The 16,508-nt window shown below is 47.9% G+C and overlaps 1 protein-coding gene across 11 annotated transcripts in view; it reads right to left on the reverse strand.

Annotated features, from left to right (window-relative positions):
• The window catches only part of RYR1 (ryanodine receptor 1), a 208,177-nt gene that overhangs the window by 25,763 nt on the left and 165,906 nt on the right, over window positions 1-16,508 (reverse strand). For 6 of the 11 annotated variants that reach the window (XM_083515697.1, XM_083515704.1, XM_083515698.1 and 3 more), the window contains 5 exons: window positions 13,657-13,730; window positions 12,756-12,773; window positions 4,224-4,304; window positions 2,538-2,626; window positions 952-1,080 (listed from right to left, as the gene is read on the reverse strand). In XM_083515697.1, the coding sequence (XP_083371823.1) occupies window positions 952-1,080; window positions 2,538-2,626; window positions 4,224-4,304; window positions 12,756-12,773; window positions 13,657-13,730 (391 nt within the window). The remainder of the gene's footprint in view (window positions 1-951; window positions 1,081-2,537; window positions 2,627-4,223; window positions 4,305-12,755; window positions 12,774-13,656; window positions 13,731-16,508) is intronic. The other 5 variants (XM_083515696.1, XM_083515703.1, XM_083515695.1 and 2 more) reach the window with 1 other exon arrangement.

Genomic DNA, 16,508 nt, shown 5'->3' on the forward strand with positions numbered 1-16,508 from the left:
AGACAACAAGACCCCCTCTCAGCCTCAATATGTGATCCAAAGGAAAGAAGAGAAAGACGTTTGGCACCAGATTGGCTGCAGGAGTTGCTGGAAGGAGGCGTACAAGGCGCCATCCAACCATCTTAGGGACTCCACTCCGGATTTGTGTAGGATCAGAGATTTCCTTCTCATAGATGGGCTACCTTCCCAGGTAAAAAGGTAAAGGGACCCCTGACCATTAGGTCCAGTCGTGGCCGACTCTGGGGTTGTGGTGCTCATCTCGCTTTATTGGCCGGAAGTACAGCTTCTGGGTCATGTGACCAGTATGACTAAGCCACTTCTGGTGAACCAGAGCAGCGCACGGAAACGCCATTTACCTTCCCACTGGAGTGGTACCTATTTATCTACTTGTACTTTGAGGTGCTTTTGAACTGCTAGGTTGGCAGAAGCAGGGACCGAGCAACGGGAGCTCACCCCGTCGCGGGGATTCGAACCGCCGACCTTCTGATTGGCAAGTCCTAGGCTCTGTGGTTTATCCCACAGCGCCACCCGCGTCCCATCTTCCCAGGTAGATGAGCCTTATTTGCCTCTCACTTCCTTCTACAGCACGTGCAGGAACCGCCTTCTTGACTGCTGTACTATCGGTCTTGTCCATTCAATCCACTGCAGCCTGTCTTCGCATGCAGGGGAAGTCCCTGAGACCCATTGGCTGCCCTCACCTGATTTAGCTGGCCAGTGATAGCTGTTCCCTGGGATGTGGCCCCTGTCGCCTGCTGACAGCTTCTAGGAGCCACAGGTGTGAGCTGAGTGCAGGGTGGGGAGGCCCATAGGTGGGCAAAGGGTCCCCTACCAGAGGTAGTACCTCTTCCCCTAACACCCCATACCTCCAAAACACAACCCACTCTCTTCTTCTGGTTGCAATTTTAAAAACTGATTTTCAGACAACAACAACAACAGTGGCAATAATAATACCTGGATGTACTCAGTGAGGCTGTTGAAGACCTGCTTGGCTACAGCCATGGCTTTGGAGAAGTTCCGCTTGCCCTGTTCATCAATGACGTCCTTGCCCGAGTAATACCAGTAGAAATCACTAATAGACTCCTGGCGATTTCCGTGGGTGGGAAAAAAATCGAAAGGTTACTTTGCTGCCCCATTTTCCACTACCCTGCTGGGTCCAAGGAACGCTGTCTGTGGCCAGAATACGAAGATGCTAAATCCGAGATGATTTGCGTGATCCTACCAGCAGACTTGATTGTCAATACTTCCTATTTTATGACCTGATCCAGCTTTCCCCAACCTGGTGCCCTCCAGATGTTCTGGACTGCAACTCCCACCAGTCCCACCTAGGACTTCCAACTCTCAAGGGCTGCCCGTTAGTGGAGGGCTTTTAGTTCAGGCCTCACTCATTACAAGCTGTGCTGGTTTCAAGTACAGTACGATCGCGTCTCATGTGGGGTTCGGTGCTAAGGGTTCACCCCTCCCATACCCAAGAATCTCCTGATCATCTCCTGATGGTCTCTGCTGACTCTCCAGAGAGCAGGAGGCGTGTCGTGCCTATCTACTTATTCTGCCCAGCAACATATCTGTGTGTGTGAGAGAGAGTCAGTCAGTCAGTGTATCGGAGAAAGTGAGAGTGTTGGAGATCCTAGAGATAAGATTGCTGCTAAGAGCAGCTGCAGACTCTCAGTGTAGCATTGATTTATGCTTAGAATATTCAGCTCTGTATATAGTTTTGTATCATAGTTGTAGTTACAGAATAAAAGGAAGATATTCTACAGAGCTGCTCTCCGAGTGGTTTATACTCTGCAAGACTCTGCAAAACTCTGCTGCGCAACGACTGTAGTATTGAGACAGTGAATCCGGTGCTCTCAGCTCTAAGCTGTGAGTCCACAGCACTGTGACCTGTTCCTGCGAGAAGGAGGTCTCTGGCGGTGCTACCCAGCTCGCCCAGCCCAGTCGGGGTTGAGGTGCATGAGTCCAGTTGGTGCACTGGCTCTAGGGCGATGCTGACAGGAACAGCCTCCACAAGAGCACCTTGGGGCTTCTGCAGCCGATGCGCCAAGGTCCCAGAAGGCTCTCGTGAGATCTCACCGGGCCGTCTAAGTTCCTGCGAGATCTTGTGTGAAGCACCCCAGACCTGGCACACAGAGAGCTCTTTTTGCACTGAGTTTTGCCAGCACAGAAGGAGCTTTTAAGCTCTCCACCTCGCTTGCCATTTAAACTTGTGGGATTTCAACCAGCAGCCTTCAACCACATGTAGCTGAAACCTCACAAGTCAAATGCGCAGAAGATGCAGTCATACCATATTCTGGTGCCAAGGGCAGAGTGCCTCTGGACACAAGAAGACCTTTCCCGCTATGGTGAGTACATTTTGCAATAATAATAAAAAGGAAAGGACCTTGCAGGTGACGAACCAGATTCTCAGACTTGTAAGGTTTGCAAAAGCAGGCTGAAATTCTCGCCAGCTCAAGAGCTGAAGAGCAGCTGTATCTGGGTCTAATGCTTTGGCAGAACTGACACTTCCTGAGCCAGGTTTGGCCTGGGATGAAAACACCCACCTGCAGTCGCAGAAGGTAGTCAACAGTGCAGATGATAATGTTGATGGTGGTCGTGTTCCCCGTCTGTGTCCGCAGGTAGTTCTGGAAGTCTGGAGTAAAAAGGGAGCAGGGTGAGAATGGGACACTTCCTTCCATTGATAATATCTTGGTTCTCCCACCCCCCCCCACCCCCCTCAAAACCCCACCTTTATATTTGCAACAACCCTTAGTGGTAAACCAATGCATCGTATGTGATGTCAAGTGCTGGACAGGTAGCGACACAGCAGCAGAAAGAAGGATTTAACTTCCCATGCTTTAGATGATGCATGGGGAGTTCGGTCCTGCCCAGTTAAGACTTGTTAGAAGGTTCCTAAACATTAGGAAGAACTTCCTGACAGTAAGAGCCGTTCGACAGTGGAATTTGCTGCCAAGAAGTGTGGTGGAGTCTCCTTCTTTGGAGGAGGTGATATGATAGCCATGTTCAAATATATAAAAGGATGTCACATAGAGGAGGGAGAAAGGTTGTTTTCTGCTGCTCCAGAGAAGCGGACACGGAGCAATGGATCCAAACTACAAGAAAGAAGATTCCACCTAAACATTAGGAAGAACTTCCTGACAGTAAGAGCTGTTTGACAGTGGAATTTGCTGCCAAGGAGTGTGGTGGAGTCTCCTCCTTTGGAGGTCTTTAAGCAGAGGCTTGACAACCATATGTCAGGAGTGCTCTGATGGTGTTTCCTGCTTGGCAGGGGGTTGGACTCGATGGCCCTTGTGGTCTCTTCCAACTCTAGGATTCTATGATTCTTTTTTTGGGGGGCGGGAACTGGCTGGTGCACTGGAACCTTGCAGAAAGGAGGATTCAGCCCCCTGCATTTCAACTGGTGTGCTGGGAGTTCAATCCTGCATGGTTCAGGCGTACTAGTGGGATGGGGGGAACTTGCTGGCGTTCCCGAACCCTGCAGATGTGCAAGGAGTTTAATCCTGATTAACCTCTTCCCAACCTCCAAGGATCAACTTTGACAGGTGAGTGGGACAGCCCACCTGTTGATCAGTCAATATGGCGTCAATATGAATGACAGGGTGCTGCTGCTCTTACTCACCTGTCAAAGTCAGTCCGCCAAGCGGGAAAATGGCAAGACAAACTGTTAGAGTATATTGAACTGGCTAGATTAACAGAGGCAATCAGAGATCACACTAGGCAAGAATTTCAAAAAGCATGGGGGAAAGTGCAGAGAATACTTCACAAAACAGTGCCCTAAAATTCATACCTGGACTTGTTTCGATTAATGCCTGCAGGAGACTTTGTGGATATTTAAGTTATAATTAGAAAAATCTTAATAATTATTCATAAAGGAAACAGCTTATAAGAAGTAAATAAGGATGCCAGAAACAGGATAAAGGAAGTTTTTTATTTGGTTGTTTGTTTTGTTGTATATTATGCTTGTTGTTATGTTTGTGTCTGATGGGGGTGGATTTCTGTGTTGGCGGGGTGGGGTGGGGGTTGTGTTATGTTGTAAACAAAATTTCCAATAAAAAATTATTTTAAAAAAAGAAAAGAAACGTTCCTTGCCCCTGACTCTCCACGCACCCTTTCCATTAGGCCCCAACCACCCTGCCCTCCCCTGCCCTGTGTGTTCTCCCATTCCCCTCCCTCAATCGACTCCATCAGCTCCAGTTTTGGAAGCCCTCTAGGTGGCATGTGGAACCTACCGTTGTTGTGTCCTTCGCACAGGAGCTGCAGGAACCGGAAGAGGTCCTGTGTAAACAGATCGTCCGCCATCACCTTCTCTCCTAGAGCAGGGGAGGGGTCAAGGGAAGAGAGAGAACTGGCCATCGTTAGCAGGAGCAACACGGAGAGAGGAGGAAAAAAATGGAGTTGGGAATGGCGGCAGGGTGAGGGGGGGGTTGGGGTGAAAGGGCAAGGGAGAAATGTGCGGTTAGTACAAAATGGGGGTTCTCCAACGCTGGGCTTGAGAAAGGGGGATGGTTTTCGGGCAAGGCAATCCACACGGCAAAACAAGGATGCTGCACACAGATCAAGGGGCAGCCCTGAAGGCCTCACTCTGGATGTTTTTTATTATTATTATTATTATTATTATTATTATTATTATTATTATTATTTATATACCGTCCTTCATCAAGAGCTCCCAGGGCAGAGTACAACATTAAAAACGCATTACAGAACGCCAATGATAAAAACATAATAAAAAAGTATACTGACAGGCCGTCTAATAATAAAATACAGTCATACCTTGGAAGTCAAATGGAATCCGTTCCGGAGGTCCGTTCGACTTCCAAAACGTTTGGAAACCAAAGCACGGCTTCTGATTGGCTGCAGGAAGCTCCTGCAGCCAATCGGAAGCTGCAGAAGCCCCATCGGATGTTTGGCTTCCAAAAATAGTTCACAAACCGGAACAGTCACTTCTGGGTTTGCGATGTTCGGGAGCCAAAACGTTTGAAAACTAAGCTGTTCGAAAACCAAGGTGCGACTGTTGTCATCATAATAAAATAGTCATCATAGTAACTATTTATTAATAGCTAGTTAGGGGCTAGTTACGTGGGTGGTGCTGTGGGTTAAACCACAGAGCCTAGGACTTGCCGATCAGAAGGTCGGCGGTTCGAATCCCCACGATGGGGTGAGCTCCCGTTGTTTGGTCCCTGCTCCTGCCAACCTAGCAGTTCAAAAGCACGTCAAAGTGCAAGTAGATAAATGGGTACCGCTCCAGCGGGAAGGTAAACGGTGTTTCCGTGCGCTGCTCTGGTTCGCCAGAAGCGGCTTAGTCATGCTGGCCACATGACCCGGAAGCTGTACGCCGGCTCCCTCGGCCAATAAAGCGAGATGAGCACTGCAACCCCAGAGTCGGCCACGGCTGGACCTAATGGTCAGGGGTCCCTTTACCTTTAGTTAGGTGCTAGGTCCTCACTGAAGATGGTCAGTAAGGAGCGGCTGAGCCTGAATTAAGGACGCTGGGGCACCGATTCCTTGTTTCACGGGATGCTTGTTGGAATAAAAAAACTACTTGTTGTCTACCCTGGATGTTTGCACTCTTCCTGAAGGAGCAGGCAGCCTCCGTAGCTAGAAGTGCCTTTTATCAACTGCAATTTGTTTAACGGCCACGGCTGCTCCTGGAGCAGGAAAGCCTTGCCACAGCAGTTCATGCACTGGGTACTTCAAGGCCTGATTGCTGCAACACGCTCTATGTGGGGCTTCCCTCGCGCTTTTCCTGGAAGCTGCAGTTAGTGCGGAATGCTGCAGCATGATTGCTGACAGGAACGAGGCCTTGTCGGCACAGGACACCCGTGCCAAAGATCTGCACCGGTTTCCGATTTGCTACTGGGCCGAGTTCAATGTGTTACCATCAGCGTATGGAAACCTTTAAGAACTCAGGTCCAGTTTACCCATGAGGTCGTCTTATCCCAATGGGCCCACTCACACTGAGAGCCAGTGTGGTGTAGTGGTTAAGAGCGGTGGACTCGTAATCTGGGGAATCGGGTTCGCGTCTCCGCTCCTCCACATGCAGCTGCTGGGTGACCTTGGGCCAGTCACACTTCTCTGAAGTCTCTCAGCCCCACTCACCTCACAGAGTGTTTGTTGTGGGGGAGGAAGGGAAAGGAGAATGTGAGCCGCTTTGAGACTCCTTAAAGGGAGTGAAAGGCGGGATATCAAATCCAAACTCTTCTTCTTCTTCTTCTTCAATCGCTTCCACCGGTGGAATTGGCTCTACTACAGGTGCCGCATAATACCAGTTCCACATTTGCAAGAACCATTTGTGTGGTCTTTGGAACTCCTTGCCTATGGAGCCCTGTACATTCCTGTTTAGACAAGCCAAACCTGGATGCTTATAAATTGAGGTAATTTTAACCTTAGCATTTAAACTTCCGTACGTTTTAAATTTTGCTTTATTTTATTGCTTCGTCTTTTTGCAAACCGCTTTGAGGTTGTTGCTGTTTTGTATTACCATCCAGCGAGGTATACATTCTATGAAATAAACGAATAAGCGCAAGAGAGTTGATCTACCCAGGATGCGGAAGGAACAGAGGTAGTAGGATTCTATTATTAACTTATTAATTAACTGCATTTGTATATACCTGTAGGTCTCAGGGCGGTTTGCAGGATTAAAAAAAATATCACAATATAAAAACACAAAATACATAATCAAAATAAAAACAAAAACACAACCCAATAACTTCCCACCTCCACAGCACATTTTAAAAAGGGAATTGAATGTCAATCAGTCAAAGGCCTGGTTAAAGCGGAACATTTCTGCCTAGCGCCCAAAGGAATATAATTCTCGGCTTAATGTTCCACATGGGTTGGAAGAGAGCGGTACTTGTTTGAAAGCTCCCCCCGTTATTGGTGGGGAGCTGGACCAGAGTGAGGACTGCAGCGGCCGACCAGGAGTTAGTAGGATCACAAGTGCCATGCATTTGGTTAGGGGATCTCGTGGCTCCATTGTGTAGGGAAGGTCGAGTTTGTGTCTGGGATATTGCTTCCGGGGGAAAGGGTTATTTAGGCTATCTGTGACATTCCAGCAAAGGCTCAATGTCAACAGATAAAGTCCTTTGCAAAATCCCTGCATGCCTATTGCTGGAGGTTACATATTTTAGTGGGGAGCAGGTGTTGAGACTGGGAGTGCCAGAGTGTATGCAGGCAGATGAGAATAGTTCGGTTCAACGCAATTAGCATAAACGGCCGGTTTATTCTATCTGAGTTTGTTTGTTTGTTTGTTGTTTAAAAAAACCTGTGCACCCAGGGCCAAATTTCGAAGTGTAGTTTTGCGACAAGCCATTTTTTTTTGCGGAAAACACAACCTGAGTAAAACAGAAAGTAAGGACTTGACGTGGTGCAAAGGTGAAATAAATTCCAATGGACCAGAATAACGTGAGAGCAGTGGACAGACACGGAACTGCGATGACAAAGAATTAAGAATAAAAGTTGGAGGAGAGTGAGTGTAAGAGACCCGGGATGTGCCCCCCCCATCCTTGTGGGTTAATAGAATTAGTTGCAGAAGGTCAGCGACCAGTTCACACCACCCGTTCTGTGGCATTGGTCATTAATGAAGATATGAATCCAACGGCACGGGGAGGGCAAGAATGGTGGATGGGTCTCCCATTCACAAGAAACGCCCCCTTCCCCTTCCATTCTTCCGGGTGGATTCATATTAGCCCACCTGGCATTAATGACCAGCCCCTTTTCCATTTGTCTTCTTCTTCATGAAGTTGCCTCCTCCACTTCATGGATGAAGCCAAGTCAATCACCTGATATCTTCCCCCTCTGGCTTTGTCTTCCCTTTGTGGTGGGGCAATCGTGGTGCTCGGGACGGGGCTGGGGTTGGGCGTGGGGGTATTGGAAGGACAGGAAGAGATGCTCCCCAAGTCATCCCGATAAGGCTTGTTTTATCTGAGGTTTACAATGAGAATCCAAAAAGCTCCAAGGCACCCTTTCCCCAAAGCTGGCGCCCCCTGGACATTTTGGAGAATAATTCACACCAGCTGGCATGGGCTGATGGGAGTTTTAATCCAAAACATCTGGAAGGCACCAGGACAGAGTGCAGTGGAGCACTAAAAGGAGATAAACAGGGCAACATACAATCAATCAATCAATCAATCAATAAAACAGGACAACATAGTTACTATAAGGACAGCAGAGACACCGTGACTCTAGAGCACAGAACAAGAGTAAAGCAAATGTGCTACAGTGAGGGCTCGTCTACACTTCATTTTGTGTCGCTGTCTGCTCCAATTTGGCAGTAAGATGCATGCTTTCCTGGGAAAAACGGTGGAGCAAAGAACAAAACCTGAAAATCTCATACCTATGCCTAGAAATGCAACACAAAAGGAATTGTGGTTGAGCCCTAAGTTACTATAGGGAGGCTCACAAACAGGAGCACGTATAACACAGAGGAACTATTATGAGAGATCACAAAGAAATAAGTGAGAAAGGAACAGAAATGTTACACAGGCAGCAAAAAAAAGAAACAGGTTACGTCCACATCATACAATTAAATGACTCTTATTCCACTTTAACCACCATGGAAAATCATGGGAACCATCGTCTGTTAAGAGTGCTGGTCATTGTAGGTTTGTGAGGTCAGCACCTTCTGCAAACTACAGTTGCCAGGATTCTCCATGGCTGTTAAAGTGCTGTGCTTCAAATGTATGGCGTTGATGTGACCACAACTGCTACAAGGACACCACGGGCTTTCTCTGTGAAAACCCGCTCTTTAAAGCTCAGTCGGAGCAAACGGCGATCTGTTGAAGACTCACGTTGACGTTTGCTCTGATTGAGTGCTCAAAAGTGGGTTTTTTCAGGGCCTAAAACTCCCATGATTCCTAGCTAACAGGACCAGTGGTCAGGGACGATGGGAATTGCAGTCCAAAACATCTGGAACGAGTTACTACAAGGATGACTTACAGAAGAATGAAAAGAACAATATATAGTAGTCAATAGGAGACTACTACTAGGACAGCACTTTCAGCCAAGAAAAATGGTCAAGACAGACCTTACAACATTAAACAAGAGTTTAAAATACTGTATAAACAGAGGGCTTAGCCGCACTTCCTCTCGTCCCGCTGCTTACCCCCTGGGAGGAAAACCGCTCTTTAGCACACAATCGGAGCAAATGGCAATTCTGGTCGTCGTCCCGCCCCCCAATTTGACGTTTGCTCCCCATCTTGTACTAAATAGTGGGTTTTCCCTTGGAAAGGAGTGGGCCAAGGAAAAAAGGGCTTGGACCCATGCTTTCTAGGCGAGGGACAAGCAGACGTGTGGACGAGGCCGGAGTTACTAAAAGGACAATCCAGCTCCATCTTAGCACACCCAAAAGCAACATGTGGTTATTGGGAGTGAAGTAAACCATCCCTACAAATATTTTATGATTTTATCGCATATGTATTCTGCAGCATCTTATGAGCAAAAATCACCAAAGCAGTCATTCCAAAATTGCCACACTGCTAATAAAGAGGTTAATGTTACTATGGTGCTACTAGCTGGTTATTCTATAGTGTAATTTGAAGTATATGACTCTGAAGAGGCTCACCCATTACAAAATAGCTTGGTTACATAATCATCATCATCATCATTACTACAACTACTACTACAATCGTACCTCAGAAGTCGAACGGAATCCATTCCAGAAGTCCTTTCAACTTTCAAAACGTTCAGAGAAACCAAGGCGCAACTTCTGATTGGCTGCAGGAAGTTCCTGCAGCCAATCGAAAGCTGCAGAACACAGTCGGATGTTCAGGTTCCAAAGAATGTTCACGAACCGGAACACTAACTTCCAGGTTTGTGGCATTCGGGAGCCAAAACGTTCGAGCCGCAAGGTGTTCGTCAACCGAGGTACGACTGTCTTCATTAATCACCTTTTAAACCACTGTCTCAAGGTGATATACATATAAGATAATTTTTCAAAAAGTTTACACTCCCCAAACTATAAAGATGATGTGTCGCCATCACAAACACTACAGGTTTAATTTATAAAAGTATCATTAGCACCGTGTCATTGTTGTAGACCCCAGGATGCTCATTCTAACCCTGTATTTACTGGGATAATGAAGATGTTACAGCGTGGTTACCAAAGACGGCATCACAACAAGTATATCACACTTCAACTCGGCAACGTTTCCACACCACAAGGCGACTGCTCAGTTATTATGCCATGATGACACTCACACAGACCCCACAGATATAAAGCACGGTACACACGACCCTTTCAATATACGAAACTACAGAACATGCCTACATAGATACTAAGAGAAACCATGTTTCTGCAGCAAATTATTACAAAGACGCCGCATTCCTTACTGAAGAACTTGTTGCGACAACACAACCAGACAGTTATGCTTACACCTTGAATTGTTACTATTCCACATACAGGTAACACAGACTGAGGTCACATTTGCTGAATAACTAGGCCAGGGTTTCCTAAACTTGGGTCTGCAGCTGTTGTTGGACTACAACTGCCATCATCCTTGGGTAGCAGGACTAGTGATGATGGGAACTGTAGTCCAAAATGCAGTTGGAGGCCCACGTTTGGGAAACCCTGAACTAGGCTCTCGCTACAAGCAGAGTGGAGCCCAGGAGAAGGGTCAGAAATGGTGTGTCTACACCTGCCCCACTGAAAATTGGCTGGGGGGGCAATGTTTTCAGGGGCGGAGATGGTGGATTCTGACTAACATCTTATTGGCTATTCCAGTTTGACAGAAGCCCAGCAGGGTGGCTTCCTGGTGACCTTTACAAGGTCAAATACTTTTCTTTTTCGGGGGGTGGGGTGGGAGGGGAGTGTTGGTATTTATAAGAGCACAAGCCTGGAGACCACGATGAAAGCATTTGGGTGGGCGAAGGGTGTGCAGTTAGTTGTGCTCAGCACCAATGGTGCATGTGTGTGTGAGAAACGGGTGGCCTTTGGAAGGGTTGGGGTTTCTTTTGCGGTTGAAGGGCATGCGCCAGATAAGAGCTGAGAGACAGAGACTTTCCCTAGCTGGACCCACCCCACCCGAGACTGATCAGAACCCCCTCCAGCCAGCCGGGCAATGAGGGGTGGGAGAAAAGGCTGACGTGGGGTTTAATGGAGGGCATTGCTTACCCTGGTCCTGGTGGCATCTTCAGAAGAAGGCCAGGGAACTCTCCAAGGTATTGGAGATTTCCCCACCCTCCCGCAACGGGAGAAAAAGAGAACAAAAAACAGCTTATTCCTGGCGCAGCACTGATTTAACATGTCCTGTCAGTGCAAGGGTTCCTGCATGTGCCACAGGACGGCCTTGTCCCTCGTAAGCCCCCCTAGATCTGTCCTTGGGGTTCCCCCAACCCTCTGAAGCAGAACTGGAGAGGGCATGGAGCCCGCGGGTGGGAGAGGGGGAGGAGACACATTGCAGAGCCTGACCTCCCTGCACTGACAGGACAAGGGAGTTGGATACTGCCCCGTCCTTCCTCTGTTTAGCCAGCTTGCGACTTGAAAGCAAAAGCTTCTCTGGCGCCACCACTCGCCAAAGGAGACAGCTCTGAAGTCGTCTAACCTCTCAGGCCTCCATGTCACCCTAGGACAAAACAATGCCAGCCTGCCCAATCCTAGAGATATAGATTAATAGAATTGTGGAGCTGGAAGACATCCTGACGATCCACTGGTCCAATTTCTTGCAATGCAGGAATATGTAGCTGTCTCATACCGGAATTGAACCTGCAACCTTTGTGTTATCAGCATGACACTCTACCTAGCTGAGCTATCCTGCCTATCTATCCAGGCATTCTGCTCTTGCTTAGTCAACAGACAACGTACCTCCTGCTTGCTACGCTTCAAACCCCTGGGCCTTGAAGCACAGAATGTGTTGGACATCCCTTAAGAATGAAGAGCATCGCTGCTGGATCAGGCCTAGCTATGTGGCTGGTGACTGGGGGCGGCCGCCAAGACCACGTAACACCGGTCTTGAAAGAACTACATTGGCTCCCAGTACATTTCCGAGCACAATTCAAAGTGTTGGTGCTGACCTTTAAAGCCCTAAACAGCCTCATACCCGAAGGAGCGTCTCCACCCCCATCGTTCTGCCCGGATGCTAAGGTCCAGCGCCGAGGGCCTTCTGGCGGTTCCCTCATTGCGAGAAGCAAAGCTACAGGGAACCAGGCAGAGGGCCTTCTCGGTAGTGGCGCCCACCCTGTGGAACGCCCTCCCAGCAGATGTCAAAGAGATAAACAACTACCTGACATTCAGAAGACATCTGAAGGCAGTCCTGTTCAGGGAAGTTTTTAACGTGTGACATTTTAATGTATTTTTAATCTTTGTTGGAAGCCGCCCGGAGTGGCTGGAGAAACCCAGCCAGATGGGCGGGGTACAAATAAATTATTATTTTTAATATTATTATTATTATTCTAGCATGTTGATATTGCAGCAGCCATCCAGATGCCTTGTGAGGAAGCCCTTGAGCAGGAGTTGAGTGCAAGAGCCCTCTCCCCTACAGCGATTTCCATCAACAGGCCTTTCAGAAATATTAGTGCCTCTGAACGTGAAGGCAGATCATAGCCAACACCTTCCAGATGCTCAGGACCTAGCAGAGCACCACGCACTAAGCCAGGGCAGCAGGGGATGGGGGTTCTGATCAGTTTTCAGCCTCGAACCCACCAGGTTAGAAAGAGAAACTGGCAAAACTAAATAAATAAACCAGGCCAAGAAACTGACCATTAAAAGGGAAAGGGGGGAAAAAGTTAACCCAAAGCACAACTTAACCCAAAGCAAAAGGATTATTTACCACTTTCACGAATGATGACTGAGGGAGGGGCATCAGTGACACCAGGAGAGGGCAGGGGGAGGGAAGAGAAGGAGGGAGGGGGAGAGAGGAGGTGAGTGCAAGACGTCACAGCAAAGAAGGAAAAGGAGATGATTAAAAAAAGTAAAAGTGAAAAAACAAAACCCAGCGTGTATTAAAACGACATTAATGTGGAATGAGACCAGAGAACCCGAGGTGAAGGGAGTCGGGTGGGTTGTCGGGGAGGTGAGAGTCCATTATTGATTTGTGAAATCTCAATTAATCCACGTCTCACCAGGAGGAAGCTGTGAACACAAAGAGAAGATGCGCAGAGCACTGGGAAGGAGGAGGCTACCGGGGTGGGGGGAGAGAGAACCAACCCTGGGCCAGGATCGTGCCCAGTCAAATCCTGGCACCCAGCATTCCTGTGGGACTGAAACCTTTAACTTGCGCCCCTTCCAAGGGATGGGGAGAGAACCCAGAGTGCATAGTTTGGCCAGCCCAGCTAGAAAGCCCCCCTTGCGCAGAGGCATGAATTAGCCATGCCCAGGAGGCCAGGCTTTCAAATCAGATCCCATGCTCCCTCTCCACCTCCCCACAGTAACCCATAGGCCACTCTGCTTCAGGGGCCAAGAGGAGGAAAAGGGTTTCCCAGCAAATGAACCGGAAGCTGGAGGCAGTATTTTCTGGCCATTGTAAAAAAAAAAGTTGGTGGGTGGCACCAGGGTGTCAGCAGCCATTGTGAGCAGCAAGCATTAACAGGGGGCTGCCTTTTGGAGGGGGCAGAAGGAGTTTGCCCTGCCAAACTGCCCTGTGGGGCAGGAGAGCCTATAGGAATAGGATGGCCTAGTCCTCTGAAAGCCTTGCTGCCGAGCCTCCAAGTGGGGGGCGGGCGGGGACTTACTTGTTCCGTCCTCCGTCACCATTCCCAAGCCTTCAGCTTTGTTTTGCCTCTCAAAGGCGTTGAGGTCCAGCACACTGTGGAAAAAGAGGAGAGAGGGTGAGCAGAGCCAGCCAACGGGAGGTGTCAGGAAGCAGGTCAGAAATAACTCACATGGCTTCAGCAAAACTAACTCTATTCAAAGAAACAAGGCAGCCCAGGAGGCCAGACCTAGAGAGGACAGCAAGCCTTCAATATGATAATCTTTATTATCATTGTCCCATACAGAAACAACGAAACTGAAAACCTACATCAGACATTCAGAAACCCACAAGCCTGCTATCCCAGCCTGGTTAGCCCTCTAAAAACTCTGATACCCCATAATTAAATACAATATACTCCCATAGAGACCACCTTACACTGCGTTTAAAACCAAAATCGCATTTGGATAGAAACTGTTTCTCTGGCGGCTAGTCCTAGTCTTTATAACCCTGTACCTTCTTCCAGAAGGCAGAAGCTAAAAGAGTTCATTTCCGGGGTGCGCACTATCCTGCACTATCTCTGCAGCTTTCTTATGGCACCTGGAAGCATAGATTTGATCCAAGGTGGGAAGACTGCACCCAATTATTCTCTCTGCAGTCTTTACAACCCTGGACAGCAATGTTTTTCCCCTGACCGTGCAGCTCCCAAACCACACACAGAGACCATAAGTTAATACACTCTCAACAGTACAATGGTAAAATGCCATCAACAGGTCCTTTGAGAGATTATTTTTCCCAAGGATTCTCAGAAAATATAATCTCTGCTGTGCTCTCTTCATCAGGTCTTTGCTGTTTTCTCCCCAGGTTAGGTCATCTCTCAACTCCATCCCCAGAAATCGAAACACCGAGACCTGTTCCACACACTTCCCCTCAATAATAAGTGGCTGAATATTCAATTTACATTTCCTAAAGTCTACAATAATCTCTTTTGTTTTCTTTAAGTTAAGGAGTAAGTTGTTTTTCCTGCACCACTCCCCCAACTGCTCAACTTCCTTCCTACAGGCCACCTCCTCCTCTCCAGCCATGATTAAACCAACCACCGTTGTATCATCTGCAAACTTAATGATCTTATTACTGGATATTTGGGGGCACAGCCAGCTGTATAGAGTGTATAGAGTATAGAGTTGTATAGACTGTATAGAGAGCCAGTGTGGTGTAGTGGTTAAGAGCAGTAGTCTTGCAATCTGGGGAACCAGGTTCGCGTCTCCGCTCCTCCACATGCAGCTGCTGGGTGACCTTGGGCCAGTCACACTTCTCTGAAGTCTCTCAGCCCCACTCACCTCACAGAGTGTTTGTTGTGGGGGAGGAAGGGAAAGGAGAATGTTAGCCGCTTTGAGACTCCCTAGGGTAGTGATAAAGCGGGATATCAAATCCAAACTACTCCTCCTCCTCCTCCTCCTCCTCCTCCTCTTCTTCTTCGTCTTCGTCTTCGTCTTCGTCTTCGTCTTCTTCTATATAAAAGCCTTCCTGACAGAACCTGTCCCTATGAGGCAGTTGTGGGGACTGAAGGTCCCTGCCTTCCCACAACTCCCTAAGCCACCTCCTCCGATTCCTTCTGAAACAATCTGAGGCTTCGCTGTCTTGGCTGTCTTTGCTCCGCCCTCTTCATCCCTCTTCTGGTCCTGGGAGACTACTCCCCGTTATACCTCCTCCTCCCGGTCTTCTCCCTCTGACTACTCATTGCCATCCCACCACCACTCCCTGGGCTCTGAGCCTTCTTCCCTTTGGGGTTCCTCAGCTGGTGCCTCCTTCTACTTCCTCTGCCTCCAGCCAGTCCATGACTGGAGAGCAGAAGTCGAAGGGCCAAAAGACAGTAACTGCAGCAACAGCTGGAACGGCATCGTCACAGGATTCTGGCTACAGCACAAACGTATTGCAGTTTCAAAGTTCTGGGTCAGACTATATGTGGCTCAGCAGCTACCAGCAAGTCTGTCATGTTCAGCACCGTATTTGTGTGGTGTCTTATTATTTTTAAACTATTGATTTAGCTAAGAAACAAATGAAAACATTCTCATAATTCTTTAGTTTCTTTGCAACTCAGGCTTACAGGTTGAAGGCTCTGAAAGGCAAAAAATATGACTTTGATAATATATGGTACAGTGGTGCCCCGCAAGACGAATGCCTCGCAAGACGGAAAACTCGCTAGATGAAAGAGTTTTCCGTTTTGGAGGTGCTTCGCAAAACGAATTTCCTATGGGCTTGCTTCGCAAGACGACAATGTCTTGCGAGTTCCTGCTGGTTTTTTTCCCTTTCCCCCCCTTTTTCTAAGCCGCTAAGCCGCTTATCAGCTGATCCGATCAGCAGATAAGCCGCTAAAAGCCGCTAATAGCGCTAATCCGCTAATCCGTCAATGGGCTTGCTTCGCAAGACGAAAAAACCGCTAGACGAAGAGAATCACAGAACGGATTCTTTTCGTCTTGCGGGGCACCACTGTACTGCATTACCTCTTATGAGAATAAATCTAGCCACAGTAACCATTCCATTGACCCATGGCAATTCTCAGAGAGACTCTTTAAGTTAATATACTTAATATACTTGTGCTGTGAATCTGTTTTCTGTTAATGTTGTTACTATGGTTGTTACCTGTGTGTTTTGATAACCCTCAGGCTTGTTTGTAGGCTAGTTCCAGACAGTACTTTGAAACACAGTTCCATTCACTGGACACTGACGCCTACAATTCTAACATGTTGCCATCTGCCGAAAACGTTCCAGTTTTTCCAAGCATTCTTTAGAAAATTAATTTGATCCAGCGTTAGCCATTTCTTCTGGGTTTTATAACCTCCTGCTGTTTGAATGCATTTACAGGGCTGTGGTATTTTCTTACAGGGTTTTACG

The sequence above is a fragment of the Podarcis liolepis genome (assembly GCF_965112155.1).
Source record: "Podarcis liolepis genome assembly, chromosome: 7".
Taxonomy (NCBI): Eukaryota; Metazoa; Chordata; class Lepidosauria; order Squamata; family Lacertidae; genus Podarcis; species Podarcis liolepis.